General features: G+C 42.9%; 1 protein-coding gene across 11 annotated transcripts in view; it reads left to right on the top strand.

Annotated features, from left to right (window-relative positions):
• CIT (citron rho-interacting serine/threonine kinase) overlaps nucleotides 1–24664 on the top strand; it is a 167990-nt gene that overhangs the window by 12311 nt on the left and 131015 nt on the right. For all 11 annotated transcript variants that reach the window (XM_067700789.1, XM_067700794.1, XM_067700796.1 and 8 more), the window contains 4 exons: nucleotides 2237–2412; nucleotides 7563–7664; nucleotides 20318–20460; nucleotides 21343–21436. In XM_067700789.1, the coding sequence (XP_067556890.1) occupies nucleotides 2237–2412; nucleotides 7563–7664; nucleotides 20318–20460; nucleotides 21343–21436 (515 nt within the window). The remainder of the gene's footprint in view (nucleotides 1–2236; nucleotides 2413–7562; nucleotides 7665–20317; nucleotides 20461–21342; nucleotides 21437–24664) is intronic.

Raw genomic sequence — 24664 nt, 5'->3', positions numbered from 1 at the left:
TATAGTTGATTTACAATGTTGTTAATTTCTGCTGTGCAGCAAACTGATTCAGTTATACTTACATATATTCTTTTTCATATTCTTTTCTATTATGATTTATCACAGGGTATTGAATATAGTTCCCTGGGCTATACAGTAGGACCTTGTTGTTTATCCATCCTGCGTATAATAGTTTGCATCTGCTAATCCTAAACTCCCAATCCATCCCTCCCACCCCTCCTCCCCCTTGGCAACCACAGGTCTGTTCTCTATGTCTTTGAGTCTGTTTCTGTTTTGTAGATATGTTCATTTGTATCATATTTTAGATTCCACATATAAGTGATATCATATGGTATCTGTCTTTCTTTTTCTGACTTACTTCACTTAATATGATAATCTCTAGGTCCATCTGTGTTGCTGCAAATGGTATTATTTCATTCTTCTTTTTAAAAAATTTTTTATTGGAGTATAGTTGATTTACAGTGTTGTTAGTTTCAGGTACACAGCAAAGTGGATCAGTTATACATATATATATATTTATATATATATATATATATATATATACACACACATACATATACACTATTTTTTTTTTAGATTCTTTTCCCATATAGGCCATTACACAGTATTGAGTAGAGTTCCCTGTGCTATACAGCAGGTTGTTATTAGTCCATTCTTTCTTATGGCTGAGTAGTATTCCATTGTATATATATAAACCACATCTTTATCCATTCATCTGTTGATGGACATTTAGGTTGCTTCCGTGTCTCGGCTATTGTAAATAGTGCTGCTATGAACATAGGGGTGCATGTATCCTTTCGAATTATTTTGTCTGGGTATATGCCCAGGAGTGGGATTGCTGGATCATATGGTAGCTCTATTTTTAGTTTTTCTGAGGAACCTCCATACTGTTCTCCATAGCGGCTGCACCAATTTACATTCCCACCAACAGTGCAAGAGGGTTCCCTTTTGTCCACACCCTCTCTAACAGTTATTATTTGTAGACTTTTTAATGATGGCAGTTGTGACTGGTGTGAGGTGATACCTTATTGTAATTTTGACTTGCATTTCTCTAATAATTACGTTCCACTCTATTCTTCAGACCATTAGAGTTGTTGCAAATCCAGTGATGCCCCAACTTAGTGCTGTTAAATAAATATATGTTAGATTCCAAATCTGCCACCCGTTTAGTCCATACTTTAAACACTGAGAATCTCTCACTGTTCCGCCCCCTCCTCCAGTCCCCCAAATTCATATGTTAAGGCTCTATCCCCCAACATGTGAAGGCTTTGGGAGATAATTAGGTTTAGATGAATTCATAAAGGTGGTCCCCCATGATGGAATTAGTGTCCCTGGAAGAAGAGGGACGAGGGCTCCTTTTCTTTCTGCCACATGAGGACACAGGGAGAAGGTGGCCGTCCATCAGTCAGGAAGCGGTTTCTCTCCAGGATCTCAGTCTGCTGGCCTTCCCAGCCACCAGGACTTTGAGAAATACATGCCTGTTGTTTAAGTCGCTTTGCCCATGGGTCTGTGGTGTTTTGTTAAAGCAGTCAGGGCAGATGAAGACACCAACTGAGAGATTGCACTCGGAGAAGGAATAGACTATATGCCAAGAAAAAAGATAGTTGCAAACCCATCCAGGTGTGTGATACGTCAGCTCTGCAGGACCAGGGTCAGGGCTCTATTTGGTTCCTTGGGCTCAGGCTTTTTTTTTCCCTTTGGTAGCGCTGCTGCATATTAAGGCCAGGAAGGTATTTACTGACACGATCCAAGGGAGATAACACTTGGGCTAGTGGGATAAAACTGAGCAGGACACGTGTAGTCAGAATGGAATGATCTGGAAGTCAACTCCAAAGTCGACTGACAAGAGGATCACATTGCTTACATCCCATTATAAACTGATTCAAATACTGGTAAGAACTTTTGATCACACACTGCCCTGCAGCCTCCAGAGAGGAAGAAAAGCATGATTTCTGTTCTCCTTCCCCTATTTTCTACGTCTACAGGATTCAAATCATAGCTGCCATGGAAACTGTGCTTTGGAATTTCTGGAGCCCTTAATTTTAACTTAGCATAGGAAAACACTTTTATGCTGATTTTATAATTATTCACGACGACGAGAAAGTGACTAAGTGTCTTCTGACAGCTAGGGAAGACATCGCAACACTTTCTTCTTTCTTCCTTTCTTTTCGCTTTCATAAAGATGCGCGTATTTGAAGCACGTATGGATCAGGAGTCACTCTTCCGTCTTTTGCAGATTCTGACATCGTAGCTGAGTTGCAGGAGCTCCAGCCTTCAGCAAAGGACTTTGAAGGGAGAAGTGTGGTAGGTTGCGGTAACTTTGCCGAAGTGCAGGTGGTCAGAGAGAAAGCGACCGGGGACATCTATGCCATGAAAGTCATGAAGAAGAAGGCTTTGTTGGCCCAGGAGCAGGTAGGAGCGTTTAACATCACAGCATTTTCCCCCTTTCTGTACCAGCATGTTCATTGCAGAGATGAGGATCTGCTGAATTGGCATCTGGGATGGAGCCAGTTTTCCTCTGCCTCTCTAGTTAATTATGGTGGCAGAGCCAGGAAGGTCTGAACACTCTTGAACTGACATTGACTAATTTTGAAGACTGACAAGCTCCCCTGAGTTGCTTTTATAGTTGGATATTATTCAGAAATAACTTGGCCTTTTCACTAATGAATTGGAGATGATCTTTCATGACCATCCCTTGGGGATTCAGAGATGTGCATGTTATGGGGTGAGTCAGATAGCCTTTGCTTTCGTACACATCTTATATATTTGTGTTGTGGGCATGTGTATTTGATTTTAAAACAGGCCTCTGAAGAAATTAAATTGTTCTATGGCTAGGGAGTTGCTGGTTGGAGAGCAGGTGAGAAGTTATCTTTCCTGTTGTGGTGTTTTTCTCTCTTTTAAACAAGGCTACTGCTTCCAGACAGTATTGATTCATTTGCCTCGTTTCTAGAGAGGTGACCATCAGCCATGGTGTTCAGACAGCAGTTTATTAGTTACCCATGTTCAGGTGCACATCATGTGTCTGATAATGGACCCAGCTCTGTGGGAAGCCTGCAGAAGGAATCGAAGCTCCATGGCTGTTAATTTCAGGGTTTTAGAACAACCTTGGAAAGTGGAGGTAAAGCACAGATCCGTAAAGCAGGCACTTAGGAGCTAAAGCATCACAGAAGAGGGAGCAGTTAGCAAATTCATGAACGATAGAATGAGGAGAGGTGTGGGTGAGCCAGAGACAGTTAGGGAAGGTTCACAGTGCTGAGAGGGAGCATGGGCTCCGGACAGAGAGAAGTGACGAGAATGTACCAGGAGGAAGTGTGGCATGTGTGCCGTTCTGGAGGTGTGAGGATTAGAACGCTACGCAGATGTGTTTGTTTTTGTTTAAGTGGTTTAGAACGAATAGACTGGGAGATGGGGAGAAATAAGGATATTGGAGTTGGGAGGGGGTGATTGGTGGGAAACCTCAAGAACCCTTTTTTGGTTACTGTGATAAAATACATGCAACATAAAATTTACCATTTTAGCCATTTTTAAGTGTACAGTTCAGTGGCATTAAGTACATTCACAGTGTGCCACCACCACCGCTCTCCTTCTGCAGAACCTTTTCATCATCCCAGCTAGAAACTCTACCCATTAAATAGTAACTCACCCTCCCCAAGAACTGCTTTTCGGAGTCACAGTTTAATTTGTGAGACGTTTGGGGATCACGTACGTTTTTGGAAGAATGTGGCTGGGATCTGGGTCTGAGTACCTAAGTGACTTTGTGTGGTCTCCAGTCAGAGACTCAGCGGAGGGCAGGAAGCTGCTTGTCAGCATCCAGGAAAGCTGTGGCGTGCGTTCAGGAATGAAATGTGGGCAACTTCACAGAAAGGACAAATGACAGAACGTGGCAAATCATTCGGAAGAGAGGCGTGGAAGATGCCCACTCACCCACCGAGCACCTAACAACCACCTGTCATCAGGCCACACCTGCTGAGCACCAGTCGTGTCTGGTGTGTTCCTAGGTCCTTGGAAGAGGCCTTAGATGTAGGCTTGTGCTGCTTATATTTCAGGTGGGAAATGGTGCATATCAAAGGAAGCAAATTCAGCGTCTACAATACTGCAGGCAAGTGATAGAGACATTCACATAGGCGTGCGTTCCTCCAGGTGAATGACTTGAGATGACCCCTTGCAAGGCGTGGGCTGGGAGATTTAAAAATTGCACACATCCGGGAGCTAATTAATCCCACCCACCCATTCCTTACCTGAGCCATGGTGAGGCTTTGGAATTGAAGGGTGTGAGAAGAGAAGTCAGCACAGGGAGTTGGGGGAAGGAAGTGCCAGAGAGGAGGTGAGAAGAGGTAGCATCCTGTGAACAAGACCTGTTGCCTAGGAGAAGCCAGCAACCCCGCCCAGAGCTCCATGAAAACTGGAAGAGATCCTCAGAGACCATTTGTTTTAATAGAAGCTTCAGGGGTCAGATGAGGCGTCAGTGATAAGCAAGTGAAGGTGCAGACCCTTCTGTTCAGCCAGCCTTCACTGAACACTTTTTATGTGCCAGGAAAACAGAAGGATCAGCAAATCCCACACGGTAGATTTCGGGGGTTGGGTTGGTGTTTCCCAGATGTGTTAGAGGTTAAACTGGTGGTGTGCATGATGATTTTGGGCAGTACACGGACAGAACTATTTTAAAACATTTAATAGTTCAGTATTAACTGGCATATCCAAACCTGGCACTTTCACAGATGTTACTCTTAGAACGAAATGGAAGAAGGTGTATTTAAAATTAAATTACTTGGAAACAGTCACAAATTTACAGAAAAGTCACAAGTATAGTGTGTCAGTCAAGGTTCTATAGTATATATATGTGATACATGCTATCTATACACATTGACTATACATGTACACATTGACTATACATACATACGCATATGTGTGTGACTTACCTGACTGTGGGCACTAGGAAGGCTGAAATCTGTAGGGCAGGTCAAGAGGCTGGAAGCTTTCGGGCGGAAGCTGGTGATGCAGTCTTGAGGCAGAAGTTCTTCTTTCTCAGGGAAGCCTCAGTTTTGTTCTTAAGACCTTTCAGCTGATTGGATGAGGCACACCCATATTATCAAGGATAACCTCCTTTACTAAATTAACCACCGCCTGCACAACAGCCTCACGGCAACACCTAGATTAGTGTTGGCTTGAATGACTGGGTGCTAGAGCCTAGCCAAGTTGACACACAAAACTATCACATATAGTATCAACAACTTCCTTTTCCTGAACCATTTGAAAATCACTCACCAACCCGATGCCCCATTATCTCCAGGTACTTCAGAGTACATTTCCTATAACAAGGACGTTTTCCCATGAATGACAACACAACCATCAAAATCAGGAAATCGACCATGATAAAATTACCACCATCTAATCCTCAGGCCCCACTCAGGGTTCACCAGTTTGTTCCATGGTCTTTTAGAACAAAAGGATTCACTTCAGGATCCCACGTGGCATTTAGTTGTCCTGTCCCTCTAGTCTTTTCAGGCTGGAACAGTCCCTTCATTTCTCCCGGACTCTGATGACCTTGGCGACTCTGAAGATTGTAGGCCAGTTATTTTGTAAAATTTAGATTTGTCTGATGCTGCTCATGCTGAGATTCAGGTTCAGGCAGGATTATCATAGACAGAATGCTCTGTTCCTCTCATTGCATCCCAACAGGTGAGTCTCAATTTCAGTTTGTCACATTCTTGAGGATGTCACTTTGGTATCTGCCACACTTCTCCACTGTGGAGTTAACCCCTTTCCCCTTTGTAATTACATACGTATATTTTGGAAGGCGATACTTTCAAACTATGGAAATACCTGTTTCTCTTAAAACTTTCAATCCATGAATTTATTTATATCTGTATGGACTTGCATTTTCCTGTCAGTGAGTTACAATCCATTCCTGTCATAATATATTTTTATACTCAAATTGTCCCCAAGTTGGCCAATGAGAGAAAAGGGAACCCTCTTGCACTGTTGGTGGGAATGTAAATTTATACAGCCACCATGGAGAACAGTATGGAGGTTCCTTAAAAAACTAAAAATAGAATTACCATATGATCCAGCAATCCCACTTCTGGGCATATACCCAGAGAAAACCGTAATTCAAAAAGACACATGCATCCCAATGTTCATTGCAGCACTGTTTACAATAGCCAGGTCATGGAAGCAACCTAAATGCCCATCGACAGACTAATGGATAAAGAATATGTGGTACATATATACAATGGAGTATTACTCAGCCATAAAAAGGAACAAAATTGGGTCATTTGTAGAGACTTGGATGGACCTAGAGACTGTCATACAGAGTGAAGTAAGTCAGAAAGAGAAAAACAAATATCGTATATTAGCACATATATGTGGAATCTAGAAAAATGGTACAGATGAACCGGTTAGCAAGGCAGAAATAGAGACACAGATGTAGAGAACAAATGTATGGACACCACAGGGGGAAAGTGGGGGTGGGGTGGGATGAATTGGGAGATTGGGATTGAGATGTATACACGAATATGTATAAAATAGATAACTAGTAAGAACCTGCTGTATAATAAATAAATAAAATTAAATAAAAAAAAAAGAATCTCTTCAGGTTGGCTTTTGTGTCCTTTTGACATATTCCCCATCTTTGAGTTCTGTGTTGCTTTCTGATACAGCAAGATGTTCAGGCTCTTACACTTTTACTTTACCTGCCCCAGACCTGCAATCAGTCATTTCTCCAAGGACCTCTTTTTGTTTTGTTTTGTTTTTGTTTTTAAGTGGAAAATGGTATTTAGAGGCCACGATCTGGGCACTAGGTGTTCTGATTGCTATTGGGATGTCATTGCTCCCAGACGCCTTTCAGTGGACAAAGCCAGGGAAAACATGTACATGTATGCAGTATACCTACCTTCGCACACACAGACACACACACATTTACATCTCTGTTTATTTCTGTATCTATCTCTATATGTTGAAAACCATGTGTTCACATCGACACTTCCAAGTCCAGTCCAGCTTCACAAGGTTCATTGTAATTTTCACACTTTCCATGTTTGTAACTCTCTTCTCTGATATCACCCTTAATATTTTTCACTTATTTTATGCACCTGTGTCCATCCAATCTACTGTGTTTGCTGCTTCCCCCTCGGTAGGTTCAGATGCCCTGCTCTAGGCCATCCCTACATGTGATGACCTTCCTCACCTTGCTTGGACCAGTCACCCTGTTCTGGGCCACCATGGCTCTCCTTGCCACCTGTCGTGGATGCTTACCTGGTGGTTTTTCTCCATCTGATGGCTTTAGGACTGAATTGCTCAGGAAGGGAAGGTAAAGAGAAAGAGATTTAGATTTAAAAGTAGTGAGTTGACTTTAAAGAAATACGTTAAGTAAATAATTGGACACGTGGATCTGGCAAAAATGGTGAGCAAAGTAGGCAGAAGGATGAGATTTGTGGAATGTTGGGCTAAGTCATGGCTTTTTTAAAACAAAACAAAACTAGAATTATCAGTTTGAGCAAAGGGCATTTTCCCCATCACACTTAGTTCTTTATAATTGTCTAAACAGTTTCTTTTCCCCCTAGGTTTCATATTTTGAGGAAGAACAGAACATATTATCTCAGAGCACAAGCCCTTGGATCCCCCGGTTGCAGTATGCCTTTCAGGACAAAAATAATCTTTATCTGGTGAGTCTTTCCATCTCTCTAGAATTAGTCTGGTGTTGCAATAATCAGATAGTACAGCTGTGGAATTCAATGTGGTTCTTGCCCACGTGGCCCACAACACCTCTCATTCTTTCTCATGCTTTCCTGACTTTCAGGTGTCTTCCTGTTCTTCTTGTCTTAAATATGAAGAACTAACCCATTTAGAAAGAGCTTCATTTATTGCTGGATATTGTAGCTGTGGCTCACAGAGCAATAAGGAGAAGTCATTTATTTGGAAATAGTCTGCTGTTTCCTTTAACAGAATCTTGCTTTAAATTAAAAAAATTGAGATAATGCATAGTTATTATAAGAAAATGCAAATGCTGCAGAAATGTATGAAATAGAAGGGAACATGCTCTACCTTTCTTTCTAATCCCTTGCCCCAAGGAAACAAATGTTAATGGTTATGTATGTTCTTTCTGGCCCTTAACCACAGCTTGTGGAAAAATATTTCTATGTCTATGCGTGTAACACATGTATATAGTTTGTTTTACAAAAATGGTATATTACTGTCTACTTTGCTCTTCAGCTTGCTTTTTGCGTTGAACGATTTGTCCCTGATATCCTTCCATGTCACTACATGCAGATCTGCCTCATTCTTTCGAGCAATGCCATGGTTTTTCCTGATGTGCCTGTAGCATAGCTTACAGAATGCTAAAATTCATTTTGGGGCCTTGTTTAGGTTCTTGGGGGTTTAGATTCCTAAAATTAAAAAGGTATCCTAAAAACAATTTTTGTTCTTGATTCAGCCCTTAAAACAAGACTATCCTATTACGTTGAATGGAGATAAACTTTTGTAAAGCTCACGTCAGAGAAAAGGGTAAGAGAGAGACGGATTCCTATTTGTCTTGAACCTCCACTGGGCATTTTGGGGGGACTTTACACATTTATTTCTGACCTGGAATAAACAGTTTATTTGCCTTGGTCCCTGGCCCTACCCAGCCTTCTGAGCAAGGACATTCTCACACAGATGCGCTGGGAGACCGGCCTTGCGCTGACCCAAGTGCTCCTTCAGAATCAACAGCACACCTGTGGTCTCTGTGTCCTGAAACTTCCTTTCCTTGAATATTGTCTTGGAAGCTTTTCTTCCTTGACACCTGGGGCTTGGAACCCTTTCCTTTACTAATGACCTTGGTGTGTTTCTAGGCTCACTGGTGCTCTAGGACATTTGTTGCATACATGATATTTGTCTTGTGCTCTCTGTGTCTTGCGGAGTGCCTTGTATTTGGGCGTATTAACAGATTTATTCGTTAGCCTTCAGAAAAGCAGTTACCTTGACACAGCAGGCTCTTTGTTTGTTTGTTGTTGTTTTGGACATTTTAACTGGAGCCCTGCAAATGATATAGCACACCAGCGTGTGAGCATAATGTTAGTTTTTGAGGCCACACAGCACACAGGCCATCCTGGAGCTAGGAAGGGCTCTGATTTTTGGCAGAAGTTGAGACTCCACAGTTTTCTGGTCTGGCTTTTGCTCTGCTCTGGAATCTTATCGTTCTCTTCCTCTGAGTCGAAGAGCTCAACTTTTTTGATGTCCAATCTCATGCAGCTTCTTCTTCATAAAAGTAGCACTGTTGAGATGCTTTGGGACTTTCACACCATCGTGGTCAGTTTTGGTAGAGGTGATGGCAGATTCTGAGTGTCCTGCGTAAAGGAACTCAGATGAATGAGGGCTAGTGGTCCAGTCCCAAGCGGCAAGCTCCTGCTCAGTTCCTGCAGGGAAACCACCCTCTGCTTGTCTCTGGGGTGGCCAGTGAGGATGGTCAGCGGGGCCCTAGGAGCAACACTCGCAGTTGTTTTCATGTTGATTATAGTTGGGTTTTTTCCCCCACTGCTCAACAGTTTTCAAAGCATATCTCTGGGAGGGTGATATTTGGGCATTTTGAGAAGTTTAAACTCTTCAGTGTCACCCTTTTTATCCATACCAATTGGCCTTGTCACAGTGGTAAGAACCGTCTCTTTCTTTTTCTCAATTGTGGATTTGACTGCTGTGGACTTCTGCTTGGATATAACTTTTCTGGAATACCTTGTAGATTGGGAATATCTGCCGTTCCTCTGCTAGGACAGGCTTCCATCTGCAGGGGGCTTCCTGTTTTGGGTCTTTGGGCTGTGGGGCTTCCCTCTGGATCTTGACACTGGCATTGGCATCCTTAGCTTAGGATGGTCTTCTCAGTTTTTCCACCCACCATCTTGGGAAATGGGACTGTTCTCAAAACGAGTGTTTTCTTGCATTCTGGTTGCCTCAGCACCTTGATGCCTGGCTGCAAGGAGGTTTTTATACCCTTCTTAAGTAGCTCAATTGGGTATTACCAGTGGGGTCTTGTAATTATTTCCTTGCCTGCATTCTCTTTTCCAGTACTTTGGAATAAAATGCTTGCTAAGGGTACCGTTTTCATATGAAAAATCCAAACTTAGCATAGGAATTAAGGTATGATGATAGATCCACCGTCTCTTGTCTGCAATTCTGAAATACCCCGTACTCTGGAAAACCTCAAGTTATTTTATTACTTATTTGGCAGCAAGACCTGACTTGAGCTTTGTAGCAAAACCTGACCCGAACTCTTATTCATTCCCTTTAGAGTGACTGTTCATCCATTTTGCTGCAAGTTATGAATATGTTTGATTACAGGGTGATATCCCAGGCCCTACCTGAGGGTGTTGCATAATACAAAGCATATGCAACATTGTGCCGTCCTAAAATCTGAACATTTCTGAATCTGGAGACACATTCTGCCTGTGGCAAGATAAGGGCACTGTACGTCTGTATTTGTGTTATAACATACTGAAATTCCACTGTGCCTCTAGATCGTTAAACCTTTGAGGTTTGGGGAAACATACAAATCGTAGTAAACTCCCCTGGCAGTTAAATTAATTTGTAATGCAGTTGTTGTTTAATTGAAGATATATTTTTTCGTTCTTTATTTTTAATATGATTGATGTTATTTTTATTTTTGGCTGAGTTGGGTCTTTGTTGCTGCATGTGGGCTTTCTCTAGTTGTGGTGAGCGGGGGCTGCTCTTCGTTGTGGTGTGTGGGCTTCTCATTGCGGTGGCTTCTCTTGTTGCGGAGCACAGGCTCTAGGCACGTGGGCTTCAGTAGTTGCAGCACATGGGCTCAGTAGTTGTGCACAGGCTCAGTAGTTGTGGCTCGTGGGCTCTAGGGTGTAGGCTCAGTAGTTGTGGCATATGGGCTTAGTTGCTCCGCAGTATGTGGGATCTTCCTGGACTAGGGATAGAACCCGTGTCCCCTGCATTGGCAGGTGGACTCTTAACCACTGCACCACCAGGGAAGTCCCCAAAGATACATTTAAAATCAATGACATAGCAGCACTATTTACCATAACCAGGACATGGAAGCAACCTAAATGTCCACTGACAGAGGTATGGATAAAGAAGATGCAGTACATATGTACAATGGAATGTTACTCAGCCATAAAAAAGAATGAAATAATTCCACTTGCAGCAACATGGATGGACCTAGAGATTATCACACTAAGTGCAGTAAGTCAGACAGAGAAAGACAAATACCATGTGATATCGCTTATTTGTGGAATCTAAAAAAATGGTACAAATGAACTTATTTACAAAACAGAAACAGACTCACGAACTTAGAAAACAAAGTTATGGTTACCAAAGGGGAAAGGGGAGGAGGGATAAATTGGGAATTTAAGATTAACAGATACACAATACTATGTATAAAATAGATAAACAACGAGGACCTATTGTATAGCACAGGGAACTATATTCAATATCTTGTAATAACATAATGGAAAAGAATCTGAAAAAGAACATATATATATATATATATATATATATATATATGAACTGAATCACCCCGTTGTACACCTGAATCACTGTAAATCAACTATACTTCAATTAAAAATAAATAAAATTTTAAAAAAATCAATGAAAAAAATAGAATTCCATTTCCTGTGTATTTCTCGGTGCAGTCTCTTCTCTCCAGTGCTGTTTTTACTGTGGGAGTCCAGGCCGCCATCTTCCTTTGCCCACATTCCTGCAACAGCCTCCTAAGTGTTCTCCCTGCCATCTGTCTTGCTCTTTCCCCAGGTCTTCTCCACACTGCAGCCAAGCCATCGCGCTGTTAAAACCCTTCAAGACTCCCTGCTGCCCCCTGGGTGAAGTCCAGACTCTTCCGTGTGGTTTACGAGGCCTTTTCCTCAGATGCCTCCAGCCTCAGTGCTCACATCTCTCTCCTTTCACTTTACATTCACCCTGAGCTTCCTTTGGTTCTTTGAACTTGCCTCTGACCTTTCTCCTCACTCTCCCCTCTTCCCACGTTTACCTGACTCTCATTTCTCCTTCTGGGCTTGGGACAGATGTGACTTCCTCCAGAAACCCTTCCCGGATCTTCTGCCGTGGGAGGGGCTCCCTTCTGCTGTGCGCGAAGAGCAGCCTGTACTTCCTCTTCGTGAATGGGGGGCGGTTGTCTCCACCAGGCTACGCCCTCCACCAGGAGAGCGATGATTTCTCCCTTGCTTCCAGTAGAGCTTCCCCAGGTTATTGCTTAAGACATATTTATTGGATGAATGCATGATTAATTTCATAGAAATTTGATTTACGTACAAATGTACTCAAGGTATTATGGAAATTGTATTACGTTAATAGTGTGAGTTTTGCTCTCCAAGTATGTAATTGAACGCAGACCCAGTGAGATTTTTAAAATTTGGATTGCAGTGCAAGGAAATTGAATTTGGATCCTTTTGAGTTTTGATGGTTAAAAATTGCCCATTCGTAGTTGCATACCAATGAGTGTGGCTTTCCAGTTTTTGCTACAGAAAATCATAGCAAAGGCCGTCAACGTCTGGTTCCATATAACAAGGCGAGTCGTGTATTCTATCAGGTGGCCCACGGAAGTAGTACGTTGTTGATCTGGTTCATGATGAAATCTGTTCAGTTCTCTTTAACAGATGCCTTCCCCAGGGTCCTTCCATGAAGGAGCTGACCTCTACAAAGAAAACATTGTTCTGCAACTCACCACTTGTAGCATTGTTGTAGCTAAATTCTTTGTGAGATTCAAAAGCTTCCTGGCTTTGTGCTGATACTTTTCATTCTGTGGGTCTTTTCAGTCTGCCCGTGCTCTGCTGTTACTGCCTCACGAGTCTACTTTCCCTTCTGGGACCTTACACCAGCTTCCCTCTGTTCATTCCCAAAGTCTTTTCCCCCAGTTGCACACATGGGTGTATTAGTTAAGGTATAGCCTAAGGTCATGTAACAGAGAGACTCCCAGCAGGGTGGGGCAACCCTGTCATATGTGACGATTCCCTCCTGTGGCTTCCTGTGCTTTAGAATGTTGTCCTTTTTGACAGGCTTGAAGTTGGGCCATTTCATGTCTGTGTTGCACGTGGCTGGGAGGAGAAAAGAGCAGAAAGGCAGAGCAAGCAAATTCCTTCTGCGCAGGATGATGTGGAAGTGGGACACATCACTTCCTCTCACATCTTGTTGACCAGAACTTCGTCGCATGTGTACACGTGTGTACTGTCTCACTGCATCCTGTATCCAGCTAACATTCTTATTACTGTGGGAGAAGGGAAGAATGGATTTGGGGGATAAGTTAGAGTCTGGCACAGAGGTTAAAACAGCCACTTTTGTAGGTAACAGATGGGGTTAGATGCCAGGCCCCCAGCTCAACCTCTGGTGGTCTTCCTCATTACCTTTATACTGACACATCTAAAACCGTTTCTAACACAACTGTGGTTCTATTTCCTGTCTTGCTTTCAACCACAGTCATGCAATTTCATGCACACTTCCCTTCCTATGTAGGAGTCATTTGGAGGTGGACTTTTTCTAGGCAATGACCCCATGGCCTGTGTGATCACCAGTCTCTGCTGTCGTTGAGGGTGGGAGAGAGTTAACAAATATAACTTCGTTGTTTTTTGTTTTAGTGAAATACAGCAGCTTATGATCATTGTGACAACGAGACGTGCTGTTTTGATCTCTTGGGTAAGATGATGCAGTTTTCAGGCATGTCTCAAAACTCACGAGTGTTGGTTGCTTCACAAGCTAGCTGCCCATCAGAAGGAAGCTGTTACTTAGAATATAGGCTCTTGTTTTATTCCTGTACCTTGCTTGGTCTCTCTGGAGTCATTGGCCTTTCAGGCTTCAATTTTCTCATGGGTGAAATGAAATATTAATATGTCTTATTGACTCCAATTCAGTTGCTGAGTGTGTTATTGCCTCAGGAGGTTCTTTGAATTATCAGTGCCTTTGAAGTAGTTTTTTTTTTTTCGCGGTACGCGGGCCTCTCACTGTTGTGGCCTCTCCCGTTGCGGAGCACAGGCTCCGGACGCGCAGGCTCAGCGGCCATGGCTCACGGGCCCAGCCGCTCCGCGGCATGTGGGATCTTCCCGGACCGGGGCACGAACCCGTGTCCCCTCCATCGGCAGGCAGACTCTCTGAAGTAGTTTTTTTTTGTGTTGGTCTTTTGAGGCATATTTCAAGTGAGTGCATTTATTTATTTATTTGTTTAAAAATATTTATTTATTTATTTTGGCTGTGCCGGTCTTAGGTGCGGCATGCGCGTTCTTTGTTGTGACGTGTGGGCTTCTTAGTTGCGGCATGCATTCAGGATCTATTTCCCTGACCAGGGATTGAACCTGGTCCCGCTGCATTGGGAACACGGAGTCTTACCCACGGGACCACCAGGAAGTCCCCCTCTAGTGAGGGCATTTAGAGTCCCACCGTTTTCGGGGCTACAGTTTTCCTACGGTGTCCCGGTTTGCCTGGCCCACCTTCAGAGTTGCTGATCCAGTGGGGGTGGAGGTGGGGCCCAGGAATTTGCATTTCTGACCAGTTCCCAGGTGATGCTGCTGTTGCTGGTCTGGGGACCCCACTTGGAGAACCATTGTCCTGTAGCCGTAGCTAGTTTCTGGTTACTGCTTCTTGCTTCTGTTTCTTCAGTAATAGTGTACACACCTGAGACCCCTTTCCTTGCCCTCTCAGGCCAACGAATGGTACCTACTCCCCTGCTGTTACTAGTCCCGGGGTGCCTCAGCATCCCGTGTTCATTTCCTTTAACTTCACCCACACCTTTACAAATAGGCTTTTCCTCAGTTAATGGCCTCAGTTACCTAGTTTGAGTGTGCGATTTCTTGCCAAGACTCTGGATGATTTGATGCTCAATGAGGATTTTTTTGAACAGAAGGATGACTCAGGCTGGGATTCGTATTTTCTGAAATAAAGGGCCTTCACTCTTTTTCTCTTGGTCACCTTGCCCTTCAAAAAATAATTTAGGGTTTGTGCCAGGGGCCACTCTGCTTGGAGTATCCATTCCCTCCTCCCCCGTGCCAAAGATCACGAACACTGGGCAGGGCGGGTAATGATGCCAATAGCATCCTTCCATTTTCATGGCACTTTCAGTCATGCTGATTGTAGTGCAGGCATTTCAAGGACAAGTTTCTAAGATGTGGCCAGCACGGTATGCCTCTGATGACACCAGTATGCAAATTGGGATAGAACGCTAAAGAGCTATTACATATCTACCCCGATACGCACACACATACATGCAAGCGAGCGTGTGTATGTGCATGCGTGCGCACACACAACAAATACACACATTTATCCTTTGTTCCAGACACAACACAACTGGTGGGAATTGCCTTCCCAGCACTCGGAGTATAGATGCAGACACCAGCAGAGAAGCTGCTGCTTCTTCCAAAACGAACACATGTAAGATTTGCCCTTTAATTAGCATCTGCAGCTGCTGCCATCAGAAGGGTCTGTCTCTGTTGGCCGGACCGTCTTTGCTTTAAAAGAGCAAGTCCATTATAGCTCCAAGCCAGGCTGGTCTGTCAGCTGCTGTGCTTCTCTGCCATCTGCAGGGTTGTCACATTGTTCAGGGCTGTTTCACTGTAGGGCTGTTTTCCGTCTTCTCATCTCCCTGGTCTCTGATTACCATGCCTTGGTGATCACTCTTGGGGTGGCCTGCAGGGACATCTCCCGTCCTTGCAAGGATGCAGGATCGTAGCTTCAGTGCTCATGGACTGGTTATGTTCCAGCCCTTTGTTGCCAGTGATCTTGTCTTGATACGCGGAAAGGCTCCAGGAAGTCAGTGGAAAAATGTAAGCAGCAGAAGTGAGGGGTGTATTAAAGCCAGGCTTCAAACCGGGGCGCCTCTGCTGTAGAAGCGTGTCATTTAGTTGCAGTAAGGACCCGTGATGCCTCCGCAGCCTCATCAGCATCGGGTCTCAATAAAATGCTGGGTGGAGACCTCCCTGGCGGTCCGGTGGTTAGGATGTTAGGACTCCGAGCTTCCACTGCAGGGGGCGCGGGTTTCATCCCTGGTCGGGGAACTAAGATCCCGCATGCCATGCAGAGTGGGCCCAAAAAACCCAAAAATAAACAAAAAAAAGAAACTAATAAATGGAAACATTAAAAAAAAAATAAGTTCTGGGTTGGCTGCATCAGCATCACCCCAGTAGCTCCTTAAAAATGCAGATTCCTGGACCCCACCCCTGGAGCTTGTCCATGAGGTCTGGGGTTGGTCCGTGGACTCCACGTTTTTAGCAAGCTCCCTGAATGGTTGAGACGAGGAAGAGACATACTTTACCCTTTCATACTGCTGAATTCTTTTTCATTCTACTAGAATTACAGTTCCACGAAGGCAGGGATTTTTGTCTGTTTTAGTCCCTGCTGTTTTCCTGATATCTGGAATAGTGCCTGGCACATAATAGGCACTCACATATTTATGTGGATGAATGTGTTTTATCCATTTAAAAAAAGTGCTTCCCCAGGTGATTCTGGTGTACACGCAGGTTTGAGAAGCTCTGCCCTAGAGGACTTGCCAGTTTTCTTGGGTTAGGAGCCACATTTCTGGGGGGAACATTGCCTCCCTGGGCATCTCTGAATAGTAAAAATCAGGCATGGAGTCATTTTGGGGGGCAAATCCAAATGCTGTGAATGGACTGTCTGGCACAGCCTGGGTGGTGACTTTGGTCTAATTTGTTCATCAGTTCTGCGGACCCTGGTCTTTGGTTTACAGCGTGTCATCTGGTATGAAGACTTGAAAACTCTTGCTTTGTGACTTGATGATGCTTTTGGAGCCTTTTTTTCTTTTTTTTTTAAATGAAATCTAGTTGATTTACAATGTCGTGCTAATTTCTGCTGTACAGCAGTGATTCAGTTATACATATATATATATATTCTGTTTTTCATATTCTTTTCCATTACGATTTATCATAAGATATTGAATGTAGTTCCCTGTGCCATACAGTAGGACCTTGTTGTTTATCCATTCTATATTTAAAAGCTTACATCTGCTCACCCCAACCTCCCACTCCATCCTTCCCCCAACCCGCTCGGCAACTACCAGTCTGTACTCTATGTTTGTGATTCTGTTTCTGTTGCATAGATAGGTTTATTTGTGTCACATTTTAGATTCCACGTATAAGTGATATCATGTGGTATTTGTCTTTTTCTGACTTACTTCACTTGGTATGATAATCTGTAGTTGCATCCATGTTGCTGCAAATGGCATTATTTCGTTCTTTTTTTATGGCTGAGTAGGATTCCATTGTATTTATATACCACACCTTCTTTGTCCATTTATCTGTTGACAGACATTTAGCTTGTTTCCATATCTTGGCTGTTGTGAATAGTGTTGCTATGAACATGGGGTGCGTGTGTCTTTTTGAATTAGAGTTTTGTCCAGGTATATGCCAAGGAGTGGGATTGTTGGATCACATGGCAGCTCTATTTTCAGTTTTCTGAGGAGCCTTCCTACTGTTTTCCATAGTGGCTGCACCAACTTACATTCCCACCAGCAGTGTAGAAGGATTCCCTTTTCTGGAGGCTCTTGATTTGGTACCGTTTTTGAAAGTGCAAAAGTGTTTTCTCAAAGTGTCCAAGTCCTGGTTCTTTATTATTTCTTTAGCCTAAACAGCAAGATCGATGAAGCTTGGCTTGACCACACACAAGCTATCTTCCCTTGGGCTCCATTCATCCCAGGATGAGTGACTGTACCCCGATAAGATAGTTTGGGAATGGGGTAAGCCCAATTTACCCAGTAAATGCCCAAACTAAATTCTCCTAATGGTGTACGGTTGGAATTTGCAGTATGGTAATCTAGAATCTTGTTGGTGGGCCAAGTCTGATTAGGTTCTTTGATAAGGAGGTTTGTCGTTTAGTACATCTTTCTTGACCTCATGTTGCAGAGCATGCTGCCTAGCAGCTGTTGTCATTTTTGTTGCTTATTGATGAGCGCTTTTGAAGAAATGGAAAATTGTTTGACCAGTCAAAATTGTTTGACTAATCTAGTTTGGGCGGGGATTTTCAGCTTAGGAATTTGGATCTTCTGAATAGGAGCAGAGAATATGTATCTTTTCGCCTTTCAAAGAGATGGCTTTGATTTTCTGAACTATTTTTCACGAGTCATTACAAATAGAATCTTCAGGAGTCACCGCTAAGTGTTAAATAGTGGTCCATTCGTGAGCTCTTAAAAGTGGCCAGCAGTTGCTACATGCTTGACTTTCTCAGCCTTAAACTCGCAAGCCGTTCTATTTTTTTCACATCTTTAATAGAGCCCGATTAGAAAATTTATAACTGCAACGTGTCGTCATAAATATGCATTGTTCTTATTATATTTTAAGACATTTTGGTTCTAAAAGCATAAGTACTTCCGTTATTATGTGTGAATTTTCTCTGTGTGTGTGGATATTTAAGACCTTTTTAATGACAATATATATTTAAAACAGACGTAAAAAATTAGCATTCACCCGTGTACCCAGGGCCTGTGGAGAACCAGGCTGGGACACGTGGGTGAGCTACAGGCAGCCAGGTGCCTCCTGCTGGCTCTTTGAGGACTGGCACGAGCAGCTTACGTCTGCCAAGACTTTGGGGAAAATAAAGTCTGCATATCAGCTGCCGCCCCTTCTCAGTGCTGCTGTTCTTGTTAGTTCATAAATCAGTTTTTTTTTTTTCCAGCAGTTGCAGTGCAAATGGAACCTTAGATCAAATTGTCCAGTATCTGCTTGAGTATCTGCTACGTGTAAGATGCCAGGTGACGAGGGGCCCTTGGGGAAGGCATGCAAGTCACTGGCCCCTCCCAGGGTCCCCGGTGTGGGGTTGACCTGGTGCTAGGCAGAGTCTTTACTGGACCAGCCTGGGGCCTCTGGGGACGTGTGCAGATGCTCCATATCTTACTTGACTAGAACTTTCTTCTAATTCTGGACTGAAAGCAAACAGAAGTTTGGAGGAGGATGAAGAGAATTCACATCCCAGAGTTGGCTTCTGGAATGCAGTGGTTTGTGAGATTTAGTGTTTTTTTTTTTAAAAGACTTTTATTTGAATCTTGCCTCTTTCCAGAAAGGGTTTGAGACAGTTTAAAATAAAAGACATTTAAAGTGTGGCTATGAGCCACACTTTAAAATGGGAAATCAGAGCAAAGGACAGGAGGGGTTGACGTGGATGCAGAGACGGTCAAAATGGGTCCCATCTTCTCCCAGCCAGAGCAGAGAGGATGGTGCCGTGAATTCAGGGAAAGGAAAGGACTCGAACAGCAGTGGAGGATCTCGTGGCCGCCAGGCACAGCATTGCGAGAGACTCAGTCTTATCCCCATTTTACAGAGGACAAAACTGAGAGGCAGAGAGGTGAAGTCACCGGGCTGAGGTTTGAAGCCTCTTGGGCAGATGAGCCTCCAAGCCTCGTGTTGACTCAGGAATGTCACCCCCGGTTATCATCAGACGGAGGAAGGATTTCAGTTTCTTGGGGTGGAAGACTTTCTTTTGCTAATCAAACATTTTCCCTGAGGCTGTACTTTATATTCTTCCAGGTTTTTTCCCTTAAGTATATACTAACAAATGTAATATATGTTTTTTTAATCACAAAAAAGTTTTACTGTATCCTCTTTAGGGCATCACTATATATCATCATAGATGGCTTTCCATGGCAGAATGAATAGATCGAGTCCATTCATTTTTAGTATCTGCCTCTTGTCCCATAGTTTAGATAAATCATATTTTAGCAGTCTCTTAGTGATGGCTGTTTGGGTGATTTCCAGGGTTTCTTTTTCCCATGTTACAAACAATGCTTCATTGAATCTCTTTATCTGTCTATCTCCAAACTACTGTAAGTTCCTGTAAAATAAATCATCGGAAGCAGAATTACTGGTTCAGAGGGTATATGTTCACACTTAACATTTTTAACAGAGATGGTCAGGTTGCCTTCCACACTGACTGTTTAAGGAAGAGATTGTATCATGTTTATTGCGCATCTCCTGTATTCTGCTGGGTGCTGAGGGAAATGCAGAAAGGATGCAAGAGGATTTCTTGCCCTCCAGGAATTTCTGTCTATGCTATGTACCTAATCCTAGGGAATGTCTGGGGTGTCTCCTTGGGTGGGTGGGTGAGTGGGTAGATTTAATTCAACTTTTCAAGCTTGCCTTGCAAACATTGCACATGGCGTTTAGGATTCATCTTTCATTGTATTGATTCTCTTGGGTAATGGGTGTAACTTCCTTAGGGCAGGGACCTTGTCCTACATGACTTACAGTATGTCTCATGCATCTTCACTGCTTTGTGGAGACATTGTAATTATAACATGTCAGGTAGTATTCGAGGATCCAATTGAGAACATTCCCCCTTTTTTGGGTGTATGAAGAATTAATAACTTTGGCATTCTATACAGGTCATGGAATATCAGCCTGGAGGGGATTTGCTGTCACTTTTGAACAGATATGAGGACCAATTAGATGAAAATATGATTCAGTTTTACCTAGCTGAACTCATTTTGGCTGTTCACAGCGTTCATCAGATGGGATATGTACATCGGTAAGTGAGGCTCCCTGGTAGTTGACTGGGGATTTGTCTGTATCACCTAAGAGTTCCTAAAATAGAGTGAATGATTTCAGCCTGAAAATAATGCTTCATCCAATTTTTAGCCCATCTTCACCATAATTTACTGAAAGCAAATTTTCCAAAATGGCAGATGTTTCAGCTTACCCATTCAACAGGGAAATAGATTTAAAATTGTGACATTCTCACGTTTGCTGGTAGGATCTGTCAATGCGCCTAATAAGACCGGGAGCTCTTGCATGGGTTCTCTGGGTGCTGTGGTAGGAAAACTGAATTTGATTTGTGCAAGGAGGCAGCATACCCCGGAGGAACAGAAGTGTGTGTAGTTGTACTTCTGACCTTGCCCGTTAGTAATTGACAAAGGTGTGCCCCCGCATCCTCGGTTGAAAAGTGTTTCTTTACATCTTCACTCAGCTAGTGTTTTACGAGCATCTGAGAATGTTGTGGGAATGGAATGATGGTTAGACCAGGAACCGCAAAATCCTGAATAGCGTCTCAGTTTTTCCATTGACTAGCCACGTGGCCTTGGGCACATCCCCTAGCTTTTTGTGGCCTTAGCTCTCCTGAGGTAAAATGTGTGTCTCGAGGAGAAATAATCCATCTAATAACATTTATTTTGTTCCCTTTCCTTCTCTGCTTCCCTTCTCCTTCCTCCCTCCCTTCTATTCTTTCTCTCTCATTCTTTTACTTAAATTTGTTTTGCAAAATGCTTATTATGTATGTCCATCAGTAGGGAGGTCTGTATGGCAAAACCACAGGCACTAAGATTCTTGGCTGAAGGAAGATCCTAGGTTAGCAGTTGCTTGATGATTGTCATAGAGAAGATAACACTAATTTGTGGCCTTGATTTTCTTACAGAGACATCAAGCCCGAGAACATCCTCATTGACCGAATGGGACACATCAAGCTGGTGGATTTTGGATCCGCTGCTAAAATGAACTCAAATAAGATGGTAACAAAATAGAATAAGATAACTTAATAGAGCTTATACTACCAAGTGTTCTGAGGTCCTCATAAATTTGGAAAACATGGGATAAAGTTGAGTGACATTCTGGAGCCCTCGTCTGTCAGTGTGTGAAATGATTTCTCTGCAGGGTGGGTGGGGATGGGGACACAGCGATTTTCCAGACTTACTTGATCTGGTACCCTTTTATGTAAAATACCTGTTAATACCCTACAAAACATTTTTAGGAACATTCTTATAGTTTGGATTAAAAGATGGGAAAATGCTTATTTTGTTTTTCCCTTCTTTTTCCGTGCTTGTTAGTAGATTGTCTTCTGTTACATTTTCTTTTTCACTTTAAATATTTTGGTGAAATGTAACCTTATTTATCTCAAATCCTCTATTTCCTATGCAATGAAATTGAAAGTAATCACCAGAAAATTTGAACCAAGCATTAAGCATTAAGAACCAAGTACTCAAAATGTCGATTCTAAATCCTGGACCTTTGGTAAAAATTAAGCTGTATTCCACATGCTAATAATTATTAAGCTGTATTCCGTGTGCTAATAGGAAGGCAAGAGGGAGCTATTGAGGTCAAGAGTGAGAATACTTTAGGAAAAAGATAAAGTAAAAGAAAATTAGAATTTAGAAACCTAATAAAGTTGGTACATACTAAAATGTAAATTTTCAGGTCAACTATGCAAAAAAATGGTAAGTCTAAGAAAAAATTGACTTAGATTTTAAGACTAACTTCCCAACTGAATCACTTGGTGATCTGGACAAATCCTTAGAAACTTGGGCTTTTATTCTTCCTCTAGAAAATACTGCGTCTAGTTAAAATGCAGAAATGAAGAGGTGAGGGGTGGCTGCGCTTCAGAATGCCTCCTGGGTCTGAGAGTTTAGTCCTTATGAAGGGCAATATATAAAATTTCCTTTTTTTCCCTCAAGTTCCTTGGAGGAAAGGTGGGTATTATTATGTTGATGTGAGGAAAAGGATCCGGGTTTTGTTAACTGTTTGCATTCCAGGGTTTGGCCTCCCTGTTCTGCAGATCTGAGGCCCACTTGACATAACTTCCTTCAGGTTCAGGCTCTTGGAAAAACAGGCTCCTTACCTTGTCTGAGGTCAGCGTTTTTCCACCTTAGCACTGGTTGTTTTCTATCCCCCCCCTCAGATTATGTGCTTATAATCTATTACACTTGATCATTACGTTAATAATTAGATTAGAGTATCAAAGAATTTTATGTTTTAAAAATTATGTACAATTCAGAAACAGGCATGAGGGCTTCCCTGGTGACGTAGTGGTTAAGAATCCGCCTGCCAGTGCAGGGGACACGGGCTCGAGCCCTGGTCCGGGAAGTTCCCATATGACACGGAGCAACTAAGCCCGTGCGCCACAACTACTGAGCCTGCGCTTTAGAGCCAGCGAGCCACAACTACTGAGCCTGCTCTCTAGAGCCCGTGAGCCACAACTACTGAAGCCCGTGTGCCTAGAGCCCATGCTCCACAACAAGAGAAGCCACTGCAATGAGAAATCCGCACACCACAACCAAGAGTAGCCCCCGCTCGCCACAGCTAGAGAAAGCCCACGCGCAGCAACGAGGACCCAATGCAGACCAAAGAAAAAAAAAAAGAAGAAACAGGCATGAAAAATTAGGTATTCAATTTAGTGGAATGAAGTACAGAAAAAAAGTTAAATCATGCAAAGTTTTATCATCTGGGATTCAAAAACCTATACCTTGCATTAATGACCTTAATAAAATCAGGCATCTAGAAATAAAATGAAGCCTAGATATGTAGTCAGCACCTCTGACATTTTGGTCTAGCGAATTCTTCGTTGGGGGTGGTACTGTCCTGTGTATTGTAGGATGTTTAGCTGCATCCCTGGTCTCTACCCACCGGATGCCAGTGACACCCTCCCCTCCAGTTGTGGCAACCAAAATGTCTCCAGACATTGCCCAGTGTTCCCTGGGGGACAGAATCACCCCTGGTGGAGAACCTCAGCTGTGGACTGAGAAGCATCAGAAGGCTTATCACTTCGAGCTGGCAATGTGTGTTTGCGATAAGAAAACCTACTGAGAAAACTCCGTTATGATCCAGAGTCACTGCTTGGGAAAGAAATGGGAATAAAGAGTAAGGTCCTATCTCTGCATCTGGAATCGCTGTCTTCAGAGCCCTCGGTGGAGAGACAGGACTCCTCTTCATTTTAAATGTCTATTTTTCAGTGCTGCAAACTGCCCTTTCCAATTCTGCGAGCGGTAGCAACACTCCCTTCAGGCGGGGAGCCTCCGGAGGCACTCAGGTTTATTTGCCGCTCGATGGTCAAGGAGATAATGGCCCTCAGTCCTACACACTTGAGAATGTTGTAGCTCCTCTCCTCTTAGAGAATAGCCTCCCCAGAACTTTGTGCTCTTAGGGCCAGAATGTGACAAGCAGATGAGAAGGAATTTTTAGCACTGCTTTAAGTGCAAAGGCCCTTTTGTTATAAAAGATCAACAATTTGCAATCTAGATCAAGTATGGATACAGAACTATACTTTTTTTTTTGTATTTTTGATCAGCGATGGTGGGTGAACCGTGTTTCCTTTAAATAGAATGTTTTATAGGTCTAAAGTAGGTTTTAAAAGTTTTTTTTTAGTACTCAAAATATACTATGTAAAATATAGTTCACACTTGCTGAAATTGTTGTATGTTACCTGAAATCCATTCATCCTTTTCCCTACCACCTGCCACGTATGGTCATTGTATTTTGGATATTTGTGAATCTTAGATCTGTTGAGTTTCCCATCTTCCATTGTCTTTATATTTAAGCTTTTTAGCCAGAATGTTGCTTGGGAGTATTTTCATTATGTTCCTCCAGGTGGACCATACTGCCTGGAAGTTTGGGTGTTGAGCAGGGATGTCACCCACTTCACCTTATTAGAATCTCAGAGAATGGCAAACAGCTAACAGTTCCAGTCTGTCTCACTCAGCCCTTGTGAAAACAGTTGTAAGGAGATTATAAATAAAGAGCATTATATAGCATGTTAAGAGATAATCACTACCATTTAGCAGTTGGAAACCCATAGGAGATAGCCCTTTTTGAGATTTATGGAGGAGTGAAAAGATTTTATTACTTTTCCATGAGAGGAACAACATAGCGAGAATATTTTTTCTGGCTGCTTCTGCAGGTGTATGTTTACCCTGGGCAGCTAGAGGAGTAAAGTTAGGTTTGAAACAGTTTTACGTATAAGCATTTTT

Source organism: Pseudorca crassidens, chromosome 12 (assembly GCF_039906515.1).
Source record: "Pseudorca crassidens isolate mPseCra1 chromosome 12, mPseCra1.hap1, whole genome shotgun sequence".
In the NCBI taxonomy this organism is placed as follows: Eukaryota; Metazoa; Chordata; class Mammalia; order Artiodactyla; family Delphinidae; genus Pseudorca; species Pseudorca crassidens.
The sequence above is the reverse complement of the archived record's forward strand: the minus strand, read 5'-3'. Positions and strand labels throughout refer to the sequence as shown.